The sequence below is a fragment of the Calonectris borealis genome, chromosome 2 (genome assembly GCF_964195595.1).
Source record: "Calonectris borealis chromosome 2, bCalBor7.hap1.2, whole genome shotgun sequence".
Lineage (NCBI taxonomy): Eukaryota > Metazoa > Chordata > Aves > Procellariiformes > Procellariidae > Calonectris > Calonectris borealis.
The window spans coordinates 120,443,301-120,467,859 of NC_134313.1; the positions used below are offsets into that span (position 1 = coordinate 120,443,301).

At 40.1% G+C, this 24,559-nt stretch overlaps 1 protein-coding gene across 1 annotated transcript in view; it reads left to right on the forward strand.

The window, feature by feature from the left end:
* SUSD5 (sushi domain containing 5) overlaps positions 1-24,559 on the forward strand; it is a 42,299-nt gene that overhangs the window by 10,587 nt on the left and 7,153 nt on the right. Inside the window, exons 3-4 of the mRNA XM_075140739.1 lie at positions 11,735-11,853; positions 20,598-20,786. Coding sequence (XP_074996840.1) covers positions 11,735-11,853; positions 20,598-20,786 — 308 coding nt within the window. The remainder of the gene's footprint in view (positions 1-11,734; positions 11,854-20,597; positions 20,787-24,559) is intronic.

Consider the following 24,559-nt stretch of genomic DNA (forward strand, 5'->3'; position numbering starts at 1 on the left):
TTCTCACTTGAATCTTTCCTTCAGCAGGCTTTCCAGGCACAGCCTTAGCATAATGCGTATATTCATTCCCTTGAGGTGCTTTACAAAGTTAGAGGGTAATAGCTAATCTACTGTTAATGTTCCACAGTGATAAAGTTTTGTTTTATCAAGATATTGTTTCCAAGTTCCCAAACTTCAGTGTGTTACTGGATTTTGTGACAGTTATCGGTTATTTAAGTAAGCATTGGTGTTTGTGTATTTTTAGTGATATAGTTTCCAAAGGACAGAAAATTGCTGCTATTAATGAAAGGTGATATTTAAAGAACTTCAAGCAAAAACAACTAGTTCTGGTGATTCTTTTTTTTCCAGGTGAAAAATTGTTTGAAAATGTATTCGTATGTACTTTTGGTCATTAAAAAAAATCCAGAAATCTCTCAGGATATAAGACAGTGACCTAAACCTTAAAAACTTTTTTCCTAAGCCAGTCACTGAGATGTCATGGAGGCTGAAGAGCCAGGAAAACTATCCATCTCTAGGAAGTGCATGGCAAATTTGTTGTACAGGTTCTTTTATACAGCCTCTGTATTGTGGAAGTAAGGAGTGCTGATGGGTAGGAGACAAAACCATCCCTTTTTTATCTAAGCAATACCACTAGTTAGTCCTGAGAGATCCTCAGTTAATTACTGCAGGCACTGGAGCTACAGCTATTAATAGACCAGTTGTGGACTTATCCCTGAGTATCTTCAATATCAAGATTGGATCAAAAGTGATAGTATTGTACACAACACGCCATGGTGATGTGAGAATGTACACATCATCATACCGATGGGAAGGAAAGGAAGGTTTTTCATCCCTTCCAGCTTCCATACTCCATTCCTCCAATAAATCTGTCCTTAATATGGAAGTGTCTAAACTGTTTATCAGAAAGGACATTGTGGGGGCACATCAGCATGCCATTGCTGTGCAGTCACCACATCTGACCTTCACTGGAGAGCTTCACCAGAGAGAATAGTTCTTCAGAGCTGGAATGTGATACTCTCTTCTCTGGGACTATTTCACCCATGGCTGGGCAAGGACCAGAATGTATGTTACTCGGTTCGCTGAACTGGATATTTTTGACTCTGGGGAAAAACAGGAAAAGTGTAATACCTAAAAAGGCTATACTAGTTTCACTGTTAGTTAATGCAGTTCTGGAGAAGGAAATGAGCAGTCGAGTGCAAAGTATGCAAATGAGACAAAGTTATTCAAGTTGGACAAGCTCAAGTAGAATATAAAGATTTTCAGAAGGATTTAGATGAATGGGCAAATGACAACAAATGGAGTTCAATGATAATACGTGCAGGAGGAATATGCAATCTACTTGAAAATATCTTACAGGGTTCTGATTTACCTCTGTCAGCCCAGGAAAGATATGAAGACATCACTATGGACAGCACAAAGAAAACCTCTGTCAAACTGCAGCTGTAGTAAAAACAAACAAACAAACCAAGCAGTTGCTAGAGTGCTTATGGAATGGAATGGAGAATATGAAAAATATATACATATATATATACACACATATAGGTCAGTGTAACAGCCTTCTTTGGAATATTACAGGTATTACTGTTACCACATCTTAAGAAAGGTACTAAGACAGGCTCAAAAAAGGGCTCAAGAATTATTAAAGGCACAGAAAAGCTATTAAGAAGGGACTTAAAATATTTTACTAAATTAATTAGTTAATTTTTAAAATATATCTGTGGGTACCTATTCAATACTTTGGCCATTTACTTGATAAATGGAAACATGAGAGCAAGGATAAAGGATAGCTGGTAAATAGAAAAATCTCAATCCATACTCTCCTCAACTGATTTAACATGGAGAGAGGGGGGAAAACAGGCTTCACGGCATGCTTGGAAAGTTACAGAAGTAGGAAAAATTATTTCCAAAATAAAGGACTCTTCACTGTTATCCGTCCCCATCTTCGAATGTGATGGTGTGGCCCAGGGAGAGAAGTGACGTCCCTATGTTTGCCAGGTCCAAAACCATTCAGGACTTTATAGGTTGGCTCTGAAACCTTGGATTCCTCTCAGCAGCTGACTGGCTTCCAGTGCAGATCACAGAGCTTTAGTCTGATATTCTCCCATATCCTCTTGGACCATGTACGTCAGAAAGCAGATGAATAGGAGGGAACATGATAAAAGAAGTTCCTAATTTCAGGAAGAATGCAGTTTGTTTTATTTATTTGGTGCCTGGAAAGTATCCCAATCCTTCCCCTAAGGAAAAATGGATTAGACATTGGCAGTAGAAGTAAACACAAACCAACGATGCGAGTGAAGTCATTATAGTGTTGCAGATTTTCTGACACACTGCAGTCCTCCTTCCACCACAGAGACTTAAAGCTGAACATGAGCTGTAGCAGAGATGTAAGGACTTTTTTACTTCTAAATCAATTTTCCAGGTTTTGCACAAGTCTGTGACTTGTTCACTTCTGATGACTATTTTATGGTTTTAGTGAATAATTACAATCCCACTCCTAGTAAATATATCCATCACTGTTGGCTGTGTGTCCTTATTATTATTTTTACAGCCAAATCAGGGCCTGGAAACCCCTGGAAGTTTCTCCTGTTATGACTGAGGCACATCACTGAGTCAGCATGAGCGTGTTTATACTGCCCACTCTTTGGGCTATACCTCTTACATGGGCAAAGAGGAGAATTCAGTCTGAAGGACTGGGCCTCTTTGGGTAACTGTCAAATTTCTGATGACCCATATGTAAATATCGATCCATATGTAAGTATGCAAAGATTTTGAGATTATAATGGGATATCCTTTGTTGGATCCAACCAGGTCGTTGCAGCCCAGCTCACTCCAACCTGCTTCTTACTGACCCACTGCAGTGACTGTTGCCTCCTCAGCTGTGCTGGTAGAGGTGCTCATCTCTTGTCTGTTGTAAGCCAGATGTGAGCAGGGTGGGCAACCAGCTACTAGTGAGGGTGTTAAAAACCATCATTCTGCAGAGAGTGATGCCGGTGGAAGAAGACACCAATCTGCTGGTGGAGATGTTCGCCTTGCGTTCTCTAACCCACTGCAGTCCCTGCAAACTGGACAAGTCCAAGAAGCAGGTATCGACAAATATGATTGACTTCAACTGATGTAGGATGGAAATTGCTTAAACAAATAGTTCCCTGCCAGCAAAGCCAAAGAGATGATAAACTTGGTAGTGGTGTTGTTTGAGCAGCCTGGGTCAGAACCTCTTTCACAAGCATAAGGGGATGTTTTTGTCTCCCACTTTCAGTTGTTCAGACCAACCCAATTCAGAGTTCAGGGCTGTTGCTGGCAGGTCCGAGGGCTTGGAAACTTTTAGAGAAGAGCCACTGACAAATAGATAGGGGTAAGAGGGTAAAGGTAACTTCTTCCAGCAGCCCAGAAGTAAACCATTTACAAGTCAGTCCTGAAATGTGTGACTTTATAAAGCATTACACATTGTTACATTTCAGGAAATGAAATGTCGTTAGGCAGGTCTCGTTTGTCAGATGAGCCCTAATAGCTATTTATACTAAAATGACACTCTTACGACTTATTTGCATGTCAGACAAGTGAGTCAGTAAAGCCGGCAAGCGATCTGCCAGAATATAAATGAAAAAAGGTGGCAGAGTTCTTTGAAGGCGTCTCACTGCTATCTTTTGAATTCAGATGTCATACTGGAAAACCCTGTCAAGTCCTCTAGCGCTGGGCAGCGTGTTCTGTAGGGTCTTACATTCATTTCTTGGGTTTTTGAAATTTGGAAAATGAACATGACACATTTTTTCTTGTGATCAGTCCTGTGCACAGAATAGTACAAAGCAGCTATTTATTTTAGAAATTGTAAACATCCTCAACAGCTTGTATTAAGATATTCATAGCAAATTTACTCATTTCCATCACTTTTCTAGGACTGAAAAGCTGAGCTGTCCTATTCCCTACCCTGTTCCTTATTTGTCCACAAAAGAATGAAGCCATGTATCCCTTCTATAAGGGCTTTGAAGCTCTGCATAGACTTTCTATTCTATCATAGACCTCCTACAGGGCTGTCAACCTGTTCCTTTGCATGAAATTGCCCTGGGCTGGTTCCTACCCAGTCCCTGGAGGATTTATCTCAGAGGATATAACTCTGGAGTTAGCAAGCACAGTCAACTAGAATAAGCCTTGCTGTGGGAGCCAGAAGACTGGGGTTCTTTTCTTGGCTGACCACAGACCAGATGTTTGCTGCTAGGAAAATTACTTCATCTCTATTTTTCCTTCCTTTTGTTAGCTCTTCGGGTTTTGCACTGACTCCTATTGAATGCTTCTACAGTGTCAAACACAACAGGGCCCTCACTGCAGATGACACCAGTGGGAAATGTAATAATAAGACTCAGAAATGACATTTCACAAGACTACCTACTTCTTTTTCTGCCTACAGCGTGGGACTTGCCCAGCACCTGGCAGTAGGGTAATAACAGCACATTTATTGGGAAAGAAAAAAGCAATATCCAAGGAATCAATCGCTATCCCGTGCCAGTCCTCTCATCTGTGTGTGTGGACCCTTGAACTTGTGGGCTCCATGAAATCTATCCAGATGTACATGCTATAACGCGTCCACTTGCTTATTTGCAGAGAAGCAGTCCTAATGATATGTTAATTTGGCAAGCTCTGTTTTATTTCAAGGCTGTGCTCTGCTGCCTGATGATAATTCATATGAATGTGCTCCCAGATGTCTGTATGAGGTGGGTCAAGCAATTCCCTTCAAGAGAAAAATCCCAACAGAGCTGACAGGACATGGTCCAATTCAAAATGCTAAAATTGGTTATGAAACTGTCTGAGGAGGTCTTGCACTCTGAAATGCCTTCATGTCACAAACTCTAGTCCCACAGCCCACAGCTGGTGCCATGCTCTGCTACAAGATGAATTTGTCTTCCCATTGTTTCTTGTCATTCATCTCAGAAAGTCTCATACAGAGAAAAAACAAAGTAGTTGTGTTTCAGGAATAGGGATTTCTACATGAAGCTCGGTCAAGAGACTTGAATTTAATGTATGGATATGGCCAGTTTACCCCAAGGAATGATAATCACTGAGCAACGTGGACACGAGCCACTTTGCACCAGCTTTGCGGGGGTGCGAATCCTTTCTTGGCACAACCTGGGAAGACAGCATGGACGAAGTATGACAGCCACAGTTCCTGTAAAACAGACAGCCCAATAATTGAAGAAATTTTTAGAAAAGCATCATACAAAAGAAAATAAATTTTTGATGTATTTTCTAGGACAAGCACCCAAAACACCATCTGTGCAAATGTAGCATGACAGTCCTCAGAGTAGCCATTTACTTAGCTGGGGCTCATACTTTAAAATTGTATTTTTACTGGGACGTTTTTTTAACAAACTTTGAGGGCTTTAGCAAAACTTTAGCAAACCTCGGCACAAAAGGTAGGGATATGCTAGTGAATTTTGTTAATGCCAGAAGGTTAGAACTCATTGTTAAGACCAAGGAAAATCACAATATTGAACGGGAAGGTAAGTCTGACTTCAGGGATGAAGTAATAGAAATGGGGTTAAATATAACAGTATCACGTGAAGACTAATAGGAATTTCTGCCTTAAGCTAGCAGTTCAGCTGGAAAAGGCCGAGCAGGAGAAAGAGCTGGGTGTATTCACAGAACACAGGGCGGCAGCGAGCCTGTTGTAAAATAAAATAACTCACATAAAATTTGTGAAAAAAGGAAATGCAGTCCTCCTAAAAAACATCCAGCGGCTCTTCCAGGAGAGAGAGGGCAGTACTGAAGGGCTTGAAGGAGGCACTGGTGAGGCACCACCTGCAACAGCGCGATGTAATTCTTGGCGTCCAAGCTCAGAGGGATAAACTCAGGCTAGGATCAGTCTAAAAAAGCACTTCTCCTATTAGAAGTGATTAAAGGTGATCAGTTTATTTAGCCTAGCAAATGAAGGTAGAAGGGGGATGTGCTTACTCTTAGCAAATGAACAAGAACAACTAATACCAGGATTTTAACTTGCCAGTTAGTTCTAATGGGTTGATTTTCTAATTTTCAAAAGAGCTTCACATATTTTTCCTTTTTTTTACAATCTCTGTAATGTTTAGTCCTATCTGAAAGCTTTTTGTCTGAGAATTGAGCTTCTTTGTAAATTAATAGCGCTCAGCAAATATTTTCGTTTTTTTTTTTAAACCCTTTGGTAACAAATCAATAACATCTGTTATGAAAGCCATGGATTAAATAGGAGCCCATAAAATGAAATCGGGTAAAACCAACTTTCTAGTGACACTTGCCATGTCTTTGAGCACCCAGCCAGTCCAGGCCAGGAAGCAACACGATTCTCCTCTACATGCACTAAGAATGCTCAAATTATATGTACATAGCGATATTATAGTAAAATGGCTATAAAAAATCTTTCATACTAGGCTACAGTATGAAAATCTGCATGAATGGGCCATATTTATTTAATGAACAGAGGCCTTACTATTTCAGTAGTCATATGTACAATTTTAAGCACAAAAGACTGCATTTTGGTGTATATTTTTAAGAATCTAAAGGATATTGGTTCTGCCTTGGTAAGACCTCCTTTTGACATTTCCAGTGGCAGTATTGCTGTTGGAATGTCTTCATGTCACACTTAGCAGCTGCTTTCTTTGGGTCACATCCAGCCAAAATTAGCCTCTATAGTTCCCAGTCAATGGACTTTCCAAAGCCCACCTGTGCTCCCCTTCATGACTTTTCAGGGAAATTTTCTTCCCTTCGGTAATCGTGAACATGTCATTTATATTTTATTCCTCATCAGAGCCAGCTTTATAATTTGCAGTTTCCCAAACTACAGAGGGGAAAGACTAAGAATAAAAATCCTCTAGTCTGGCTTCCAGACTACTGATTTTTTTTCTCTCACCTAGTTACTGAAACACAAGTGGTAAAGCTGACCCATGAAAAAAATTAGCACAGTATGTTAAAGATTTATCTTGACTAAGAAAAGCGATGAAGTTTTTAACTTTCTAATTAGGGGAAGGTTTGTTACAGTTACATTATGTTATGAACCAGACTTTGACGGTGCCTCAGCTAGCACATTGTTGATGATGATGTTCTGAGTTGAATATATTCATATGCAAGTTCATACTACTATGAATAAATGTCATAAGACCGTTCTGACTCAGTTCAGTGAAATTATTGACTAAGACGGCAAAACTTACAATCAATTGGCAGATAAAGTAGGGACTACAAAACATCTCAGTCCCACCTACTGGTTTCTGTGCTGATGGATTACGCTATGTCATATAAACTCAGCTGTTAACTCCACATGTTTTAACTTGGGTTTACTGAAAAATTTTCAAGCATTACGAAATTCCTATGTAATTACCTTAGAAAGTAAAAGTACCAGTGGATCCTACTATAAACAGAATTTATAATTTACATATAAATATTGGGCATTTATTTTATATATATCCTTATTATCCATGCATATATACGATATATAAAATTAAGTATCATTACTATGGCTTGAGTAATAATATATATTACATAATGGCATATTATGGCATACTGTGAAAGGAATACTATTCATGCCAGCTTTTTCTGCTGTTTCCTTCTTTGAACAGAGGAATTAGGGGAAGTGCAAAATATACCAATTACTCATTGGTTAGTTAATAGATTAGAAAAAAATTATTCTGGTTCATACCTTACTGTGCTATATATTAAATTTTCTCCTTATGCACACACGTGATAAATGCAGTATCTGAGTCATGACCCAGGAAAACAATGATCAACTTGGCCGACCTCTGATCTTTTTATTGGGGCAGGTACAGGGGAAAGACTCTTAATTGTTCTCGGTTGGATGAATTGTACAGCAGAAATTAAGCTGAGGTTCAACAGAGTGCAAAATGTCTGTGGTTTCTTGCTTTCTCACTTGAGATGAGAAGAGGCATCATGAAGCAGGTTGTCCTTCTAGGCTGGGTAGCAGTGGACTGAGAAGATTCTCAGTAGCTTTTGGCTTGGCTTGTCAAGAAACCAAAGGAAACACCATCAGGCACCCTCCCACTTTCCATCAGAGAGCAGGGGCTGTTGTCAACACCACTAAACCCCCTCCTTTCCCAACTATATTTTTACCTTACTGATGGTATATGGTACTTATGCTGTCTATGGCAATAGTATGTATGATTGATTTTTATGCTTTGATTGCGAGGGAGAGTTTTTCAGAGTTCATGGCAGCGTAAAACTGATTTTCAGGGATGCGTGGATATTTCAAGCAGATATGTATTAAATATAGAGGATTATTGTGGATGATCTGCAGTCTGAACTCAGTATGTTCCTTCCGAGCATATTTACTTTCATAAGAGATCTCCACAGAAGGAAAAACAAAATTTCATCTGTTTATTAAATACAAGGTACAAAATCGTGCATTACACTGCTCTAAGCATCAGGTTACAATGTATCCTAAAAGGGTGAGTAAAATTATTACGTGAAAGTAGCAATAAATAGAATTGAAGTTCCCTGCATGGCTACATTCTTCTAAATGGCTGGGCAGGTGGATGTGTCCCTAAAAGAAGTATAAACTTTGTGGCGTTCTCTCAACCATGATGCATGCCCCAGTGCAACAACCCAAAATAGTAAAGGAATGAACTAGGCGACACATTTCCACAACCTCTCAGCAGGGTGCTGGAAAGAGTAGGAAAAATGTATGATTTTTTTGTTTCTTATTTCAGCATGGCAGTGCTGCTGCTTAAGAAATTTTAAAATATGTTGTATTCTGCATTTATAGCCACTTTTTGGTCCTCGAATGAAAAATGTAATAAAGCTAAAGGCATCAAAACCTACCTTTTAGAACGGAAACAAAACTGTACCTATGTATTTAATCTATAATTATAGATGAAAACCTAGCATTTTAGGATTTAGGGAAACATATACCCACCCTCAAGAACTCAGAGAAGAGAGACTATTATTGCGTCTTTTTAGTCATACCTGGACTCCTAGTGACTGCAAAGAGACTGTTTCAGTGTGAGAGGCTCGCAGCTCTGATGCGAGACCCTCTACTGAGAAGTGCCGAGCCCTCTTGAAGCTCCCTTCAGCAGCGGTAACAACAGCTTACTGAAGAGGTTTAAAGCTTTCAGGATGGAGCTCGTGGTAGGAAACTACTGACAGAGAAGGAGAAATGGGAGAGATGAAATAGATTTTTCTTTTTTTTTCCTTCTGTTTTTTGTATGCTTACAAGACATGACTTCTTTCATCACAGAAGAATTACATTAGAATGTTTGCAGTTTTAATCGGATCAGTTTTAATATGACAAAAATCCAAATTAAAGTCCTAAGTAAAAGATTAACCAGGGTCTGGTCTGTTGTAGGAAAAAGAGAAATAGACGGGAAAAGCAATTTTTAAGCTTCATGTAGGAAAAAGGTTTAGTGAGAAATACATTTAAAAAATCTTTATGTCATTTAAAGCCTTTCTTTCTGTATAATGTTAAAACTGTATGCAAGATACAGCTTTGAAAGTTCGGTCTCATTGGGTAGCAGCTAAGAAATGCTCTTAAAATTAATTAACTTAGTCAAGATAAATGCTCTTAAAATTAATTGTAAAATTAATCAATATATTCTATCAACTACAAATTTGTAATTCATTGTACAATACTTGAAAAAAAAAGTAAGAAAAACTTGCTGTTCAAGTACAGAATCTTACATGTGAGCCAGGTATCCTGTTTTGGAGACGACCTGAATATACCAAGGATGTGTCACCCACAGATAACTTTTCAGCCTTCTGAAGAAATGAGGCTTTGGGCAGAAGCAAAATATATTGGCTAGAAATTGGAATTAGAAATCAGAAAATTCAGGATAAGATTTTCAAAAGCGGCTTCCAAGCATCAGGAATTTTATTCCTTGGTTAAGTATAGAAAGAAATGTGGCCTGATTTTCAGAGACTAGAATTTTATGATGGCGACAATCTTCAAAACTGTTTGGTTTTTTTTTTTTATGAGAGTCTGAAGTCTTAAGTGCACAATTACAGGCAAAAGGCACAAATTTTTAAAGACATGTCAATATCTGTCTATTCAGTGTTGCGAGGCATGACTGATCTGGGTACCTAGGTGAGTGAGTAATTATTGGAAAGATTAACGTTGGTAAGTCACTTTTTGAAGGGGGGCATAACAGTTTCATTCACTTAGGCCTTGTAAGACCTAGTGGAACAATATGTGAATACACGCAAAAACTTTCTAATTGGTGGCCTGATTCTCCCAGTCATCTGAACTCACTTTGGCAGATCAAGTCACTTTTGTCTAGGTGCTTGATTACTGACTTAGAGGACTCAGACTTTAAATGCATTAAATTCTAAGAGAACTTGGTTTTAAAGTTGTATGGACAATATTGTCCTTTACGTGACCCCCCCAAAAAATCAAGGATTGTTTTCCTTACAAAAGAAACATATTTGATTTGAAATCATAAAGGGGCTTTCGGTAGGGGTTGACATCACATCATTTTCCAGAGCAGAAGTGTGGTAGGAACCATTCTAGTATATATGCGTGACCACCACCATATGGCTTGTTTCATGTTGCTTTTGTTTGTTTACATTAAAAGAACATTAAAGTTGCATATTTAACTGCTCAAAAGCTAACACATGCCAGAATTAAGATGGTCTGTACAATCGTAATTCACTCCACTTGTGTAAATCAGTTGTTGTATAGTATTTAAGTGCATGATCAAATACTGGGTTTCCACTGGATCTTTTCCATGCTCAGTGAATGGACAGTTAGTCAACATTTATTTTATTCTCCAAACTGAGTGTGGGACTGACGGCAAAATTAGTTCAACCATTGCACAATACAAAATGATAAATGTTCTTCCACTGGAAAGATTCCTCTGTGGAGAGCATTTTTGTCTTGCTTTCACTAGAATAGCTGACTGTGCAACACTTCTACAAACCTGCTGTCCACAAAAAATAAAACCCACGCCATTAATATCCAGCTGCAAAAATTTGGGCTGAATTCACTTTCCCAGCCTTTGTAACCTTCTGTGTAACAGTAAAACCAGTGTCTTCTATAACAAACTGTCTTTTATTTGTTAGTTTTAAGCAGCCAGTACAGCTGAGAGAAGAGATAATTAGTAATCTCTTCCTTTATATTCAGCATCTACAGAGTTGTAAAACCACATACAGATTTATTACCTTTGTTCAAGCCTATGAAGGGCAACAGGATGGATTCGGTACTGCTGAGTACCGAGCCAGAAGAAATGGAGTTTACACAAAGGTGTGGAATTACTGTAAAAAAAAAAGATAGCAGCTTTTTCTTCCAAGAACTCAAGACAAATTTTCTGAGCTTGCCTGTATTAGCTTTCGAGCGGTTAAATATGCAACCTTAATGTTCTTTTAATGTAAAATGCTAATGATTTATAATCTTTCAGACCAAATCTTCAGTTTTCTATTCATTTTTATCCAGGTGCCATTGGTGGGAATATCTGTTGCTGGAATGTGAGAGCAGAATGTGGCTTTAAATATGCTGGGACTTGGTCTGATGTTTAAAAGTATTACAGAATAAGATAAACATTCTTTATTGCTTCCTATGCCTTGGACTGATCTACAGCAAACATTTTTTTTAATTACTTCTAATTCTCCCTTGGCTTTTTTCATAGATCTTCCCACATTAATGACTTATGTGCCAATTCTTAAACAGTTAAGCTGAGGCTAAAGCCTGACTACTGTGATAAAAGATCTCCAAATTTCACCTGCATGTACAACTCCAGAAGATTTCTGATTATTTTTTTCTTCTTCTTTATTTTAGGACAATTATATGCAGAAAGACGGGCAGCAAACAGCAGAGCATGAAAGCCATTGATGTTAAAATTGAAACCGATCCCATTGTGAATGACCAATATGATGCTTTTTGTGTAAAGGATGAAGGTCAGCACCGATATACTATTGAAATAATGCATAGTCATTGCTGTCTTGCAACATTAAAAGTTTTGCCTTCAATTTTTCTACTGCTGAGAGGCAAAGAGGGAATGTTAAGGAATAAATCTTTGTAGTAATCGCCCGCTAAGTGAGCCAACTGCTACATTGGTTGCAGGAAATAAATTGCATTACCTTTTGCCTTTGCTGCAGTTTAGCAAGTTCAAACAGCACTACTGATCTGGAAGAACCCATTTTGGTGTTCACAGAACATACTTTATGGAAACGAATATATCTGGCACAATATAACTGAAATGCCCGAAGCATCTCCCACACTCAGCACTGTAACTGAATGTCCCTCGGAAAGCTGGCTTCCAGCCGCAAAACACTGTGTTGTTGCATATCTATCAGTACACAACATTTGTATGCAAATAACTTCATTGCCTTGATTTTAATTTTGTTGTTGTTGTTGTTTTGTTGTTGTTAACAAGTGTAGACCAGCCTGCTAGGTACTCAGGTATATCACGGATGATTCTGAAAACCAAATTATTTCCAATTTAAGTTGATGCTTAAACTTGTTGATCCAAATGCCGGAACCCACAAGCAAAGATGGATTCTGAAGGCAAAAAATAAATTGTTACTGATAGGCAGGGTTGTATAAAGAAATTTGGGAACCCCTGAAGCAGATTGTTGATGTCCGCAGTGGAGTTTCACATCTCATTTCCAAGAAAAGCAGGGACAAGCAGATGGCATTTGCTGAGAAACAATAAGTTCACAACACGGGGGCATTTTGATAAAGAGTCAGTGGCAGCAGTGGTCATGAAAATATGGTTGAAGTGAAATGTGGCAGAGGTGATGCATATTTGATGTGCAGCCAGTCATTCAAAAATCGCAGAATTTGTCTGACCATCCTCTCAAATAACCCGCGTGATATCAACTCCAGGCTCCGTGCTGCTATGAGCGATGCCAGCTCCGTCACCCAGTTGCTAATGTTGTCACACAAGCACCTTTGTGCTTTCTTCCATGCTGCTCCTCACATATAGGAGCAGCTCCCTGTAAACATCTGCAAAACTCTCTCATTGTCTTCCTTCAAATCTCTCTTTTGTCATCATCCCCCCCTCGAGAAAAACCTTGCAGTGGGTGGGACAGCTGTGGGATGCTGAAATCATTGCTCCGGCCACTATTGTTCCATTGTGCCCTTGTGCTCCCCTGTCTGTCTCCACCTGCTGCGTCTGAGCTTACACGTAGATGCCGAATCTCGGGGAAGGAACTGCGTTTGCCTTTTGCATTTGGTTACTGCTCACGGTAAAGGGGCAGTAAAGGTGAAGATAAGAACATAGTCTGACAATGCTTGTTGGAGAGGAGTACTGCATAGGACTCAGAAACTGTATAGTTAAAACTCAGGAGAAAATTCGCATCATTTACGAAGAAGAGGCAATTTATGAACATCTTGTTTTGTACAAGGTGGGGAGTTTCCTGATGACAGAATGGGATGATCATGCCGATACAATCACCAAATAGTCCTTACACATAGGACAATAAGATCCCCTCTTCTTTGACTATATAAAAAATTTTGGATGCAGAGTCAATGTTTGAATAGAAATGCTTGAGCGAAGTTGTGTGGCAGAGCCTAGTCTGTAATTGGTATGAAAAGAGCAAAGTCCAGAAAGGAAATAGCCTTAACACGCAGGTGTAACACACAGTAAGACACAAGCCAGCACAAAGCAGTTGACTGATGAAAGAACATCCTACGCCTCAGGGATGCCACTTTCAGTTTTGGGAAGTGAATATCCAGTAACAAGCAACAACAGCAAACCCCGCACCACAGCCTCAGACATAGCGTATCTGTTCTGCTCTTTTGTATCTGTGGCTAATAACTACACGTCTAAGTTATGATTAATTAATTGTTTCTCACTTGAAACCTCCCAAGTATTTTTTTTTTTCCTTTCAGAAAAGTGGACATTGCTTTTAATTGATACAATTTCAATTATAATACAGTAATACATTAGTATTAAGACCTGTGTATTGAAATGAGGTACAAAAAGCAAGTTGTTTTGCCCTGCCAAAAGTGATAAATCCCAGGTTTCTTGTATTGCGACCTATGTCCGCATACACAATAACCGCAAGCCCTTTCATTTCTTCCACATCCGTCCAACCAATAATCTGCAGTCCCACATGAAATGCATCTGGTTCTTTCTCCAGTATTTCTTAACCTCACCCTCTACCCATCATCTCCCTGCCTTCAGGGCACTCGCAGCTCCTTGCCGGGTCCTGGCACGGCTGGCTGGGCAGGAGGCAGCATGTGCTGTGGCTGCCTTAGGGGTATGAATATGCTGGTTTGTCCGCCCGTATGCAACGCCGATCGGCTGGCCAGCAGCGCTTGTGGGAATGGGTAAGAGCTGAGTCCTAGCTGTGCACATCCCAATGGAAAAGATGCCTGGCTTTGGATCTTTCCTCTTTTAAACTCGTCTTACCAAAATGAGCAGATGCTCAGCAGCTCTCCTTCTTTGTCAGACTTGGCTGAAATCAGCCAAAGGCTCAGACAGAATGACAGGTTGAGGATGGACAGAGGGAACAGTCACATCAGCCTTCTCTTCTTTAGAAACTAAGTTGATGGTAGTAACTCTTCACAACTCTATTTTCAGTTCTTAGGGTTGTGCAAAGGGCATCTTGAACCACCATGAAACTTCCGGTACAAACCATCACAAAATTCCCTTCTTAGGCCTTGATTTACAATTAATCTTTACTCAATTAACATGTAGCATGAAAATTAGTTCAGTGGATTTGGTTAAGCATACACTTCAGTGTGCCTCAACAGCCGGGACAGTGGTCAGATGCTAGCAAGAGCTCTGGGTGCGCTTATAGGATCAGGCTTTTACAGATAAAAATCCTGGAGAGAGACTTTTTTTTTGTGCTTCTGAAATGGATTTTTTTCTGTACACACAGAAGAAGCAGCCTTTGATACTAAGAGTTATGTTTTACAGGGAATTGGTACTAAGAGTTATGTTTGACAGGGAAAGATGTAGCTCTAATGTTTTATGAATGCTGTGAGTATTGCTGCAGTTTTTGCAGTACAGAGAAATGTGTCTTCTCGGTTTCTCAGAAACAAATGTTTTATGCAGCCATTAGAGTCAAGAAGACAACTCTGTACCAGCTCAGGATCTGCTGAGATAAGAAAGTTTCTCTCTTAGCCTCGAATGCCAAAAATTACCTAAAAATATATTAGATTCTACCTATTCTGAAAATGGAGTATCACACATAAGTCAGATCTGGCCCACAGAGTGTGTATTTATTCTCTATCAAAGCTCATAAGAAAATGCCTCAAAGTATAAAAGACATAAAGCAAGAAAAACAGAAAGCTGGAATTTTTCCTACCAGGCTTATTTTTTTGTAGGACTACATACCATTCAATTTCATACATATATAATCCTCTCGGATACCTTTCTTGTATTTTTTTTAAATGCAAAAAAGGAAAGATCTTTTTGTTAATAGCTCCCAAGTTTTACTCGTTCTTTCTTTCGGTGACCCACTGATATTTACAGGCAACAAGTAAGATCTCTATTCCATAAGGCTTTGATTTGCTGCCATCATAGAGAAACTAAACAGGCAGCAACTTGTAGTAGCATACAGCATAAATGCAAATACAACTTTGTTAAACATGACTGCTGGCTCCAGATGCCCATCAAAGCTTGATGGCTTATGTACGTATTTCAGTTTGCCTTTTTTCAGCGGTAAGAAAAAAAGAAATTAGTGTATTCTTTACAGCGAGTATACTAAATATTCTTTAAAAGAGCAATCAAACTACTATTTATGTAATATCTGAACCATTTCTTTGTATTTGTCATGCTTTGCTATGGTTATGAAGTTTTTCATTTTTTCATTGCTACAGCTTTCTTTTCCAGAGCTTTGCATATAGCTGACAGTGAATTTCCAGCAACCTGGTGATGTCATTTAAACTAATAAATGAAGTTATTCTTATAAGCCCTATCTGATGAAAGAGGTATTGGCATCTTAACATCAGTAGCTTACAAGCAGCACCTATATTGGCGATGATTGAGTTTTAGTTCTTTGTGCTCTATTTGTACTCAGTATTTTTATACAAAAAGAAAAAATCCATACGCTTTAGTGTCTCTGCAATCAAGAAAGAAAACAAACATCCACACTCATCTTTCACAGGGCTGAACGTTGAGTTGTGTTTTCTAATTTCTTAATGACGAGATGACATCCTATAAATTCCAGTGGTCTCTCTGGAAAAACTCTGCTGAATTGGGCGGTTGTAATAGGGGATGTTTTATTTTAATGAGGATGTTTCATGTCAGCTTTCAGAGCATGGTACACAGTTAAAGTAGCAATTGTAGATAATCAGATTTCAGTAGATTCCCAGTTCTGCCAGGTGGCATGAAAGCTGAAGTCTGCATCTTTTTCATGTTAATTTTTTTTCTGCATTGAGCTTAGGCTGTCCTTTCTGTAGACAGTATTTTATCAAGACATCTCAAAAAAGTCTTTACAAACTGATGAGATGCTTCTAGTCTAAATCAAGAAGATGCTTCTGGAGGAACCTGGACTGGGACTGGGGAGGAGGGGTACTGTGTCGACTCTTTGCCAGAAATCGCCTGTCACAAACTCCTTTCCACACATGGTTTGGAGTTAAAGTTACTCTTCGGAGGGGCCATAATTCCTAAAAGCCAATCATGACTGAATGTGCTAACTTAGTTAACAAGAGGTGTCTTCAGTCCCTTGTAAAAAATAGTTACTGAGTCTCTAAAAGATCTGCATCCGGAGTCATCACTAGCCCTAACATATCTATGCTCAACACTAGTATCTTTGCTGCGCCACTTATTCCCATTCGGTCATCAGATGTTGACTCTATCCTAATTTCTGCCCATGTATATTGAGTTCTTTGTTGACTGTGGTGGTGATTTTCCCTCCAGGAGACAGTCTGTGCCAAATTACTGCTGACGTGAGGATCTTCTGTGTACTTCCATATTGCCCTATAGCTATGTTGTGCTCTCTCCCTGCGTAACCTAATCCATCCGTGCTTACTGCAGGTCAGCTACCAACGTATGGAGCCCTGTTAGGTGTTCGACCTCGCTGTCAATATGTGGCTCAGATTTGCAACATCTCATCTTCATAAAATGGCATCCAGAAGGTCACCTGCTGAGTCTGCTGCTTGCAGCTGATGTTAGGACACCAGAGCTCTCTGTGGCAAACTCAGGAGGGGTCATGATGTCCAGAACTGGATTCCAAGTTTCCAGGTCTGAGGAATGTGATCTCGCACACAAGCAGGCAGAGCATGGGATCTGCTGGATGGGGCCTGAGTGCTGAGGCAAAATAATCAAGCACGTCAGGCTCTTCTACTGGGAAGTGTGCATTGGACTCATCTTTTAGCACGCACCAAGAAAATATGCCAGTTTACGGGAGGATAGATGAGGGGAAAAAGCAGTGCTCCAGATGGAGAGTTCAGCACCCGCTCAGCACTGGAGAAGCCTGGCCCTCATCTACCAGCGTCACCAACCCAGGCAGCCTCTGTAGTCGCCTTAACAAAGAGCACTGCTGTTCCTCCAAATGACAAGCTGCTGCCAACACATCCTCTGTCACGCTTCGTGGCCCAGATCTGCCTCCTCTCTTCCAGCAAGAAAATGGCCTGAGTGCCAGCTCTGAGCACAGGCTGTTGTTCCAAACAAGCCCATGCTTTGCCACCTCCTGGTACAAAGGCCGCAGAAAAAAGCCTGAAGGTTGTCCCCAGAAGTGGCTCAGTTTGAGGAGCTGCTGTGCCAGTCTCACTTCTGTACGTGTACCGGCAAGAACAGGTTGGGCAAAAGGCTGAGCAGGAATTGTCACAGCAACGGAGACTGCAGCAGGACGAGGAGCCGTAAGATGCTGCAACCCTGAAAATTCCTGTACCTCTTGCACGGGAGAGCACATCAGCAAAATGGATGTAGGAACTCGAGTATGTCTTTGCAGTGTATCAGCTTTCACTTCTTGTCCGTGCTGTCACTCAATATGCTCTGCAGCAAAGACAGGATCTTACGAAGTCTCATGTGAGAGATTCAAAAGTTCAATGTACAGTGTTCTTCCATAAACATCTTTTAAATCTCTCCTTTTCTTTCTATTCGCACATCAGCCAGATCTCTCTTTCAGGATCTCATTAGTCTCCATTGCCACATGTTGCCAAATTTTACAGTAAAGCTCCCTTCAGCTTCCTTCTGGCCTGAAAGGTTATAACGTGCTTTTTGAATGTGTTTGCCATAAGGTAAGTGTATTTAACTAATGGAAGTGTTACTTTTCTGCTTCCTCTGGCCACAGGATTAAGAAGCAAGTCTTTGTAGATAAGAATACCCTCTGACATGTAATTGTCCCATGTAGCCTTGGGATCAATACTTGCCTCAGAGCAGATACACAGCTCCCATTTGTACCAATGGAAGTAGCTACATAAATAAAGTACGTGAAATGCAAAGGTCTGTAGCCATCCTATGAGGCAATAAAATATTTTTTTATTCCTTTCATCCACATCAATCTCTATTCATCCGACCAGTTCACAGGAAAGGCATTAGCTGCTAACTGCTCCTCACTTCCTCGGATGCCAAGCCTCCATAAGACTGTACATAAACTGAGCTTTGTGTAGCCTCAAGAGCTTGTTTTTTCTGTCGGTATGTGTGTGCATAACTCCCACTAACTTCTGAAGGTGTTAGACAGTATATATGTATGTGTACAGTACAGAGAATAGACTTCAAAGCTTTGACTTCAGTAGCGTGTCCCATACTGAATTAGGGGACGGTAATTAGTGGCAGATGTTTTTCAGCATACCTGATTGAGAAGTGGTTAGCCAGGTCTATCAGATAATTTCTAAAATCCTGAGCCAAAAGAACTTTCACAGAGCATGGGTATTTATTATAGGATGTTCATTTCTCTATGAGGTAAACAACTTAAATACATCGTATTTCTAAATAAACATGTATTTACCTGTGCCTGGGTCAGAAGTGGGTAGATGATGGGAAAAGCTGCAGCCGGGACTCATAAGGATCTTGCAGAATGTCCCTGGGGCAAAAGCAGGAAAGCCTGAACTTTTGCAGAAAGTAGATTGAAAAAAGCTTTTCTGTCAAAACTATTGCCCAAAACTAAAACCCTGGATGTGAATTGGTGTCAATGGAAATGTTGTTTGTAAGATCTTGTGCTGATGCTGTCCTAGAAGTAGACTCTAGCAAAGTGGCAAGGGTGCTCTCTGAAGATGTTTCTCTCCTTCTGCATGTTTAGGAGCATAGTCTTGGAGGCCACTTTTTCAGTTCCAAACAAAAGTCTTCCCAAGGAACATATTCTTTGCTTAGCCAGCTAAGTAATTAGGTTTTTGTACCAAGGTAAACTGTTTCAACAGGAGAGATCAATACTAGAACACAGACCTGGCCCTAAGTTTCACTTATCCCATATAATTACCAGAACTCCTGAGCTATTACCTATTAGCCTTTTCATTTTCGGTTGTTCTGTGTCAGGGCAAAAGCAGGTTTTGAATCTTCAGCTATTTTGGCAAATGGAACAGTTGTTTTTAATTCCACAGTCAATAAGGGCTCTAGAACCACTGGAAAAAATCCCAGATTTGAAAAAGAATATAGAAGTGTTTATTTGTACCAACACTGCACATTTTGTCCACTGGGTTTCTTGGTAAGATCATATTCTTGCATTATAGGTTTTTTTTCTCTTGTTTTGTTTTGTTTTTCTGTAACCAAGAGGTGTCTATTCCAAAAGGGACTGTAAAAAATATTGAGAAAATGGGAACATGGCAAACGCTTCTTCAAGAGCACTTTTGAGAGAGGACGACCTTTGAGAGAAGAGAAAACGTAATGCCTAGAACTTCTCTAGAAGATCTCAGCTAACCTTGAAAACAATAGCCAAGGGTTCAAATTCAGTTTACGCTGATGTTGGCAGTTGCTTGCCTCCTTTCTGTGCTTCTGTCATGCAACCAAAAACTCAATGAAATTGGTTTTGTTGTTGTTTACAATAATTTTTGCTTCCTGGTTCTTAGTGCTGTCAGCAGAAATATTATCAAACAACATCCTGTTAAATTTTATATCCCAATAAATATAGCTCTTCAGATTCTCACAGAGAGCAGAGCTATGTTGGCCCTGTTTTTTGTTAAGTCGAAGAGCACGAGTCACCATTTATTTTAGGATGTCTCTAACATAAAATAGGGGAAATTTGAGTATCTGGGAAGAAACTTTTGATTTTGAGAAAGACTAGAAGCTTAGAGATAGTCTGAAAAATGGCTGGTGTCCATCAGGGCCTTTCCTTTCTATGACCATGGAATGGGAGGTTGCTCAGCCTCTGACTGCCTGCTACAGTGTAGTAGACAATAAAGTGCCAAACAATTTCACAAGCTTTTCTGCAATTAAGAAAAACAACTGCTTCCAAGCTTTTGCTTTTCAGTCCCAACCTACCCAAACCTTTGTAGAAGCAGGCAGAGAAGACAGCTGTAGCTTGACATCCTGGGCTGACTTGTTGGAAACAAAGCCTCTCTAGATGCATCACTGTTACACATCGGTAACGCCAGAGTTATCACATCACAGCTATAGCCCAATATATACGTTCCCAATTACAGCTGAAAATAGTTATGAAGGAGGATAAGGGCATGAATCAGACGAGATGTATGAGTTCTGTGGGCGTGTGTAAGTTTGTCCTCGGGGTAACTCTTTTAGCACCGCTGTTAGCGCTGCATTTAAAGCTATTGCAAGGTCTCTACAATCTCATTTCTTTCTTCTTTTCAGACAAGCCCTGCGGGGACCCGCCCTCCTTCCCCCACACCATCCTGCATGGCCACACTGGCTTTGAAATGGGGGACGAGCTGCTGTACGTTTGCGCCCAGGGGTACGTCATGGGCAACAAGGAGACGGCCTTCACGCTGCTCTGCGACAGCTGCGGGGAGTGGTACGGGCAGGTTCAGGCCTGCGTCAAAGGTAAGCTCAGCCGGCACATGGGGCATCCCTCTGGGAGGTCGCAGCCTCCCACCGGCCCAGCTGAGACGGTTTCAGGCTTACAGGGGTGTCTCCTGGGCAAGCGCAGTCCTGGGTGACAAGAACATCTATGTCTTAGCTGGCCCAACAGGGCTTTTACAATCCCGTTGGTAGACATCTCCAGTAAACCACGGGAGAGGATAATTTGTTCATACTTAGATGAGCGTACAGTTTCTTTCTGGGCAGCGGGAGACATTCAAAATAAAAAATTGGAATTTTTTTTATGCTATATTTATTTTTTCCGTATCCGCTATCCCCGTTTCAGGGATTCACTGAGTCTTATCACAGGGTTATCATTCGGCTCCTGCCTTCCAGTCCGCCATCTTCCTTCTTTTTCCCACAATACCCTTTTTCTTTAGCGCTGAACATAATTTTTAATTGCTGGAAAATAACCTTTGGGAAGATCTTTCACCTGTGTATTTAACATCAGGATCAGCCCCTTTCCGGAAATCAGCTGTTTATAATCTTGTATGCGCTCATTCTGTTACTGGGTGAGGTTTGTAACTTTTCAATGTACTCACTTTGTTTACTCAAGGAAAGGGGTTACTTCGGACGTTACAAGAAATATCAGAGGGGTTTTTTTTCAGAGTAGTTGAGAAGTCAGGCCTAGGCAGTGCTAGTGAGCCAAAGACATTGTTTACCAGACAGAGGGCACAATGCAGGTTTTGTGTGCCTTCTGCTAGGTTTGTTTTCACATGAGGCCACAGAATTGCCACAGAGCAGGCTACTGAAATGAAAACTCGGTGTTTGTTCTCGCCTTTGGGAACCTAAAGCAAGTACAGAGAAAAGCCGGTGTCTTTTTGTAGGCATGCACTGAGCATGGCCTGCACGCAAATGACATCTTTCCTTGCCGTAGAGATGCTGAGGCTGTCCATGGCTTTATCACCCGGTCACCAGCCTTACATCTTGGTATGATGCTACACGCTGAGATAGCATCCTCCGTACAGAAAAGATAAGGTGCCGTGGTGGTGGTGCTGTGGCCCCATGGAGACGAGGGTCAACACCTCTCAAAGGCACAGCAGACCCATACGCAACTCCCCCCGCTTCTTTATATTTTCTAGGTTGAATTGAGCTGACCACCCTTTGTTTTTTTTTTTATTTTGGATTTTTGGAATTTTATTTGGGATGCAAAATGGGTAGTACAATAGCTGTCCATCTTTTAAGCTCCAGACTTTGTCCACTGGCTTGTAAGAAGCTAGTTTGGCTGAACTGAGCTTTTACTAGCCCTTTCCTAGTAGTTGCTTTAGCACTTTTGAGCTTCTGGCCTTACATACGTGATAAATGCCGCTTCCTTTTGGTAGGTCAGGAAAATTAAAGACCTATGAAAGTTAAGAGAGCTGCCCATGGCACAGAAGAAGTCTGTGACAGAGTGGCAGAAATACAATTTGTGTTAGAGCTAAGCAGTGAGACAGAAAAGTTAAAAAAAAGTGTATTGTTTTTTAACTTGCCCCAATAAAAAGGCATACAATTTTTATCTGGTATCATGCTTTCAGGATTTTTGTTTACAAACACAACAGTAGCTACCCAGATATTTACTCCATTAAAAGGAATGAAAGTGGATTTTCTTACCAAATAACTTGACTCAAGGAATCAGGCTTTTATTAAAACAACAAAAACAAAATGTAAAAGCTCTGGGAAATTATAATAATGACATTTCCTTAATTTAAACCTTCAGGAAAATCCACCTTTATATGTTAGTTAAATTCTGCAACAAACTTTTAACTTTCCCCTTGTTTAAACGTAAGCTAAATGGTACCATGAATTCAGATGTGGATGCAATCTGAATTCTGCTTTCTCGTTCTCTTTCTCGTGTTACCCTGCTCAATGCATAAAGCTCACAATTTTTCCAATATTTAAGGACAGTCATCAGAGTATCTTACTATTTTTTTCCGAGAGATATCACCTTTAAGATGATATTTCTGGCAAAACAGATAAACTTTAAGCAAAGGAATGAGCAGCTGTTGGGTAGCTGAACTATCTATATGGGCTGGAGTTAGCATATCCATTTCAGAACCTATATATTCCTTAATGTCCAGGGGCTTGCAAAAGTTCTTTTTACTCATTAGTACGTACCACCAGGCAGTGGATAATCAGGAGAAAAGGTCGAACTTGTTCTTAGTAGAAATCGGTCATGTCTCTGCAACAGGGAACCAGATATTCAAACCCATCCAAATGGTATAGAGATACAAAAAAAAGAAAAACCTCGACATCTTTCTGAACTATTTCAGCTTCCAGAACTGTAATTACAAACAGCAGTTCAGATGATTAAGTGAAATACTGCAGGGGGTAGAAGGGGAGCATGGAAGGAGAGAAGGAAAAAAGAGTATCTGCATCTGATAACCCCATAGGTCTGAATCTCCTATAAGCCGCACCAAGTTGATACTTCTTTTTCCTTTACTGAGGTTAGTGAAAATGCTAACTTTATCACACATAGAAATAAAACTGTATTACACCAGAGTAAGGAAGAGAAAGAATTAGGCCATTTAAGTTGTATGTGTTTCACTGTTTTCCCTGGATAAATAGTCTATTTCCCCTGTTTTTCCTGAGCCTTTCACACAGCCGCAGGGGAGAGAAAAATATTTTTAAAAGAAATAGGAAAGTGTGGCTGTAAAATCACAAACATCAACACTGGAACTTGAGAGCAGATGTAATATTGTGGAATATGATTTTTAAAATGATTTAAATGTAGACTTCATGCTGAGGGGCTTCCTTTGATTAATGTTTTTCAACCACTTTAAGGACTTGGTATAGAAAATAGTGTACGTGCTCAGCTAATAATTATACATTCAATCTTCCTCATCACAATTCTTAAGAAAGGAGGCTTTACAGGAAGGCTGAAATGTGTGATGCTAGGATTCATTATTTTTTAAAAAGTAAGAACTGAGTGAAAAAGAACAAAAAATAAAATTTAATTAAAAGAAACCTGATTTGCAACTGACAGATATTTTGGGTCCATAGTAGAGAGGAGAAAAATTATTAATTAAGTACTCCAGAAGACAGCACACACACTGCTTTTTAAGCGCTTTGAGGCAAGAGAGTAACTTCCCTATCATGAATGTTAATGACAGGACTTAAAGGAGAATTTATATCCCTGTTGGCAGAGTGGGCCATTTCTGTCCTAACTGGCTCACAACAGAGGAAAGATGATCGTAAATCCACTCCAATGAACATTTAAGCGCTATATTTAGAGGCTGGTAAGATGATACGGTTCCCTTGTTCTGCATCTGCGCTGGGTGAGCAACTGGAAATGGGAAGTGGTTCCGATGTTCTTACACCAACACAACAGGACCATGGGGAGAAAGCTCTGGTCAGAGGATTAAAAGACATAGGGCCTGTTCCTACATCTTGCAGTGTCTCTGAGACCATATTCTTTGCTGCTTTCCCCCCCTCATCCCTGAAACAGCGATAAGGTGTATCCAGTTTCATAAAGCTTTCTGAGATTTGTGGATGTTACAGCTACAGGTGACCGTCCTACTCGGTAAGGGCCACATCATAATGCTCAGCTTTTCAAGCAGAATATGGGACTAAACAGCAATAATTGGGTTTTTCTCATGTTTGTGTAAAAGCATTGGTCCTGCTTTACATTCCCAGTTGCTCACCCAGAGCAGATTCAGAGTCAAGGAACTATCATCGTAGCAGCATCTAAATATAGCACTTAGATGTTCACTGAAGTAGCTTTATGATCATCTTTCCTTTCTGTTGTGATCCAGTTAGAA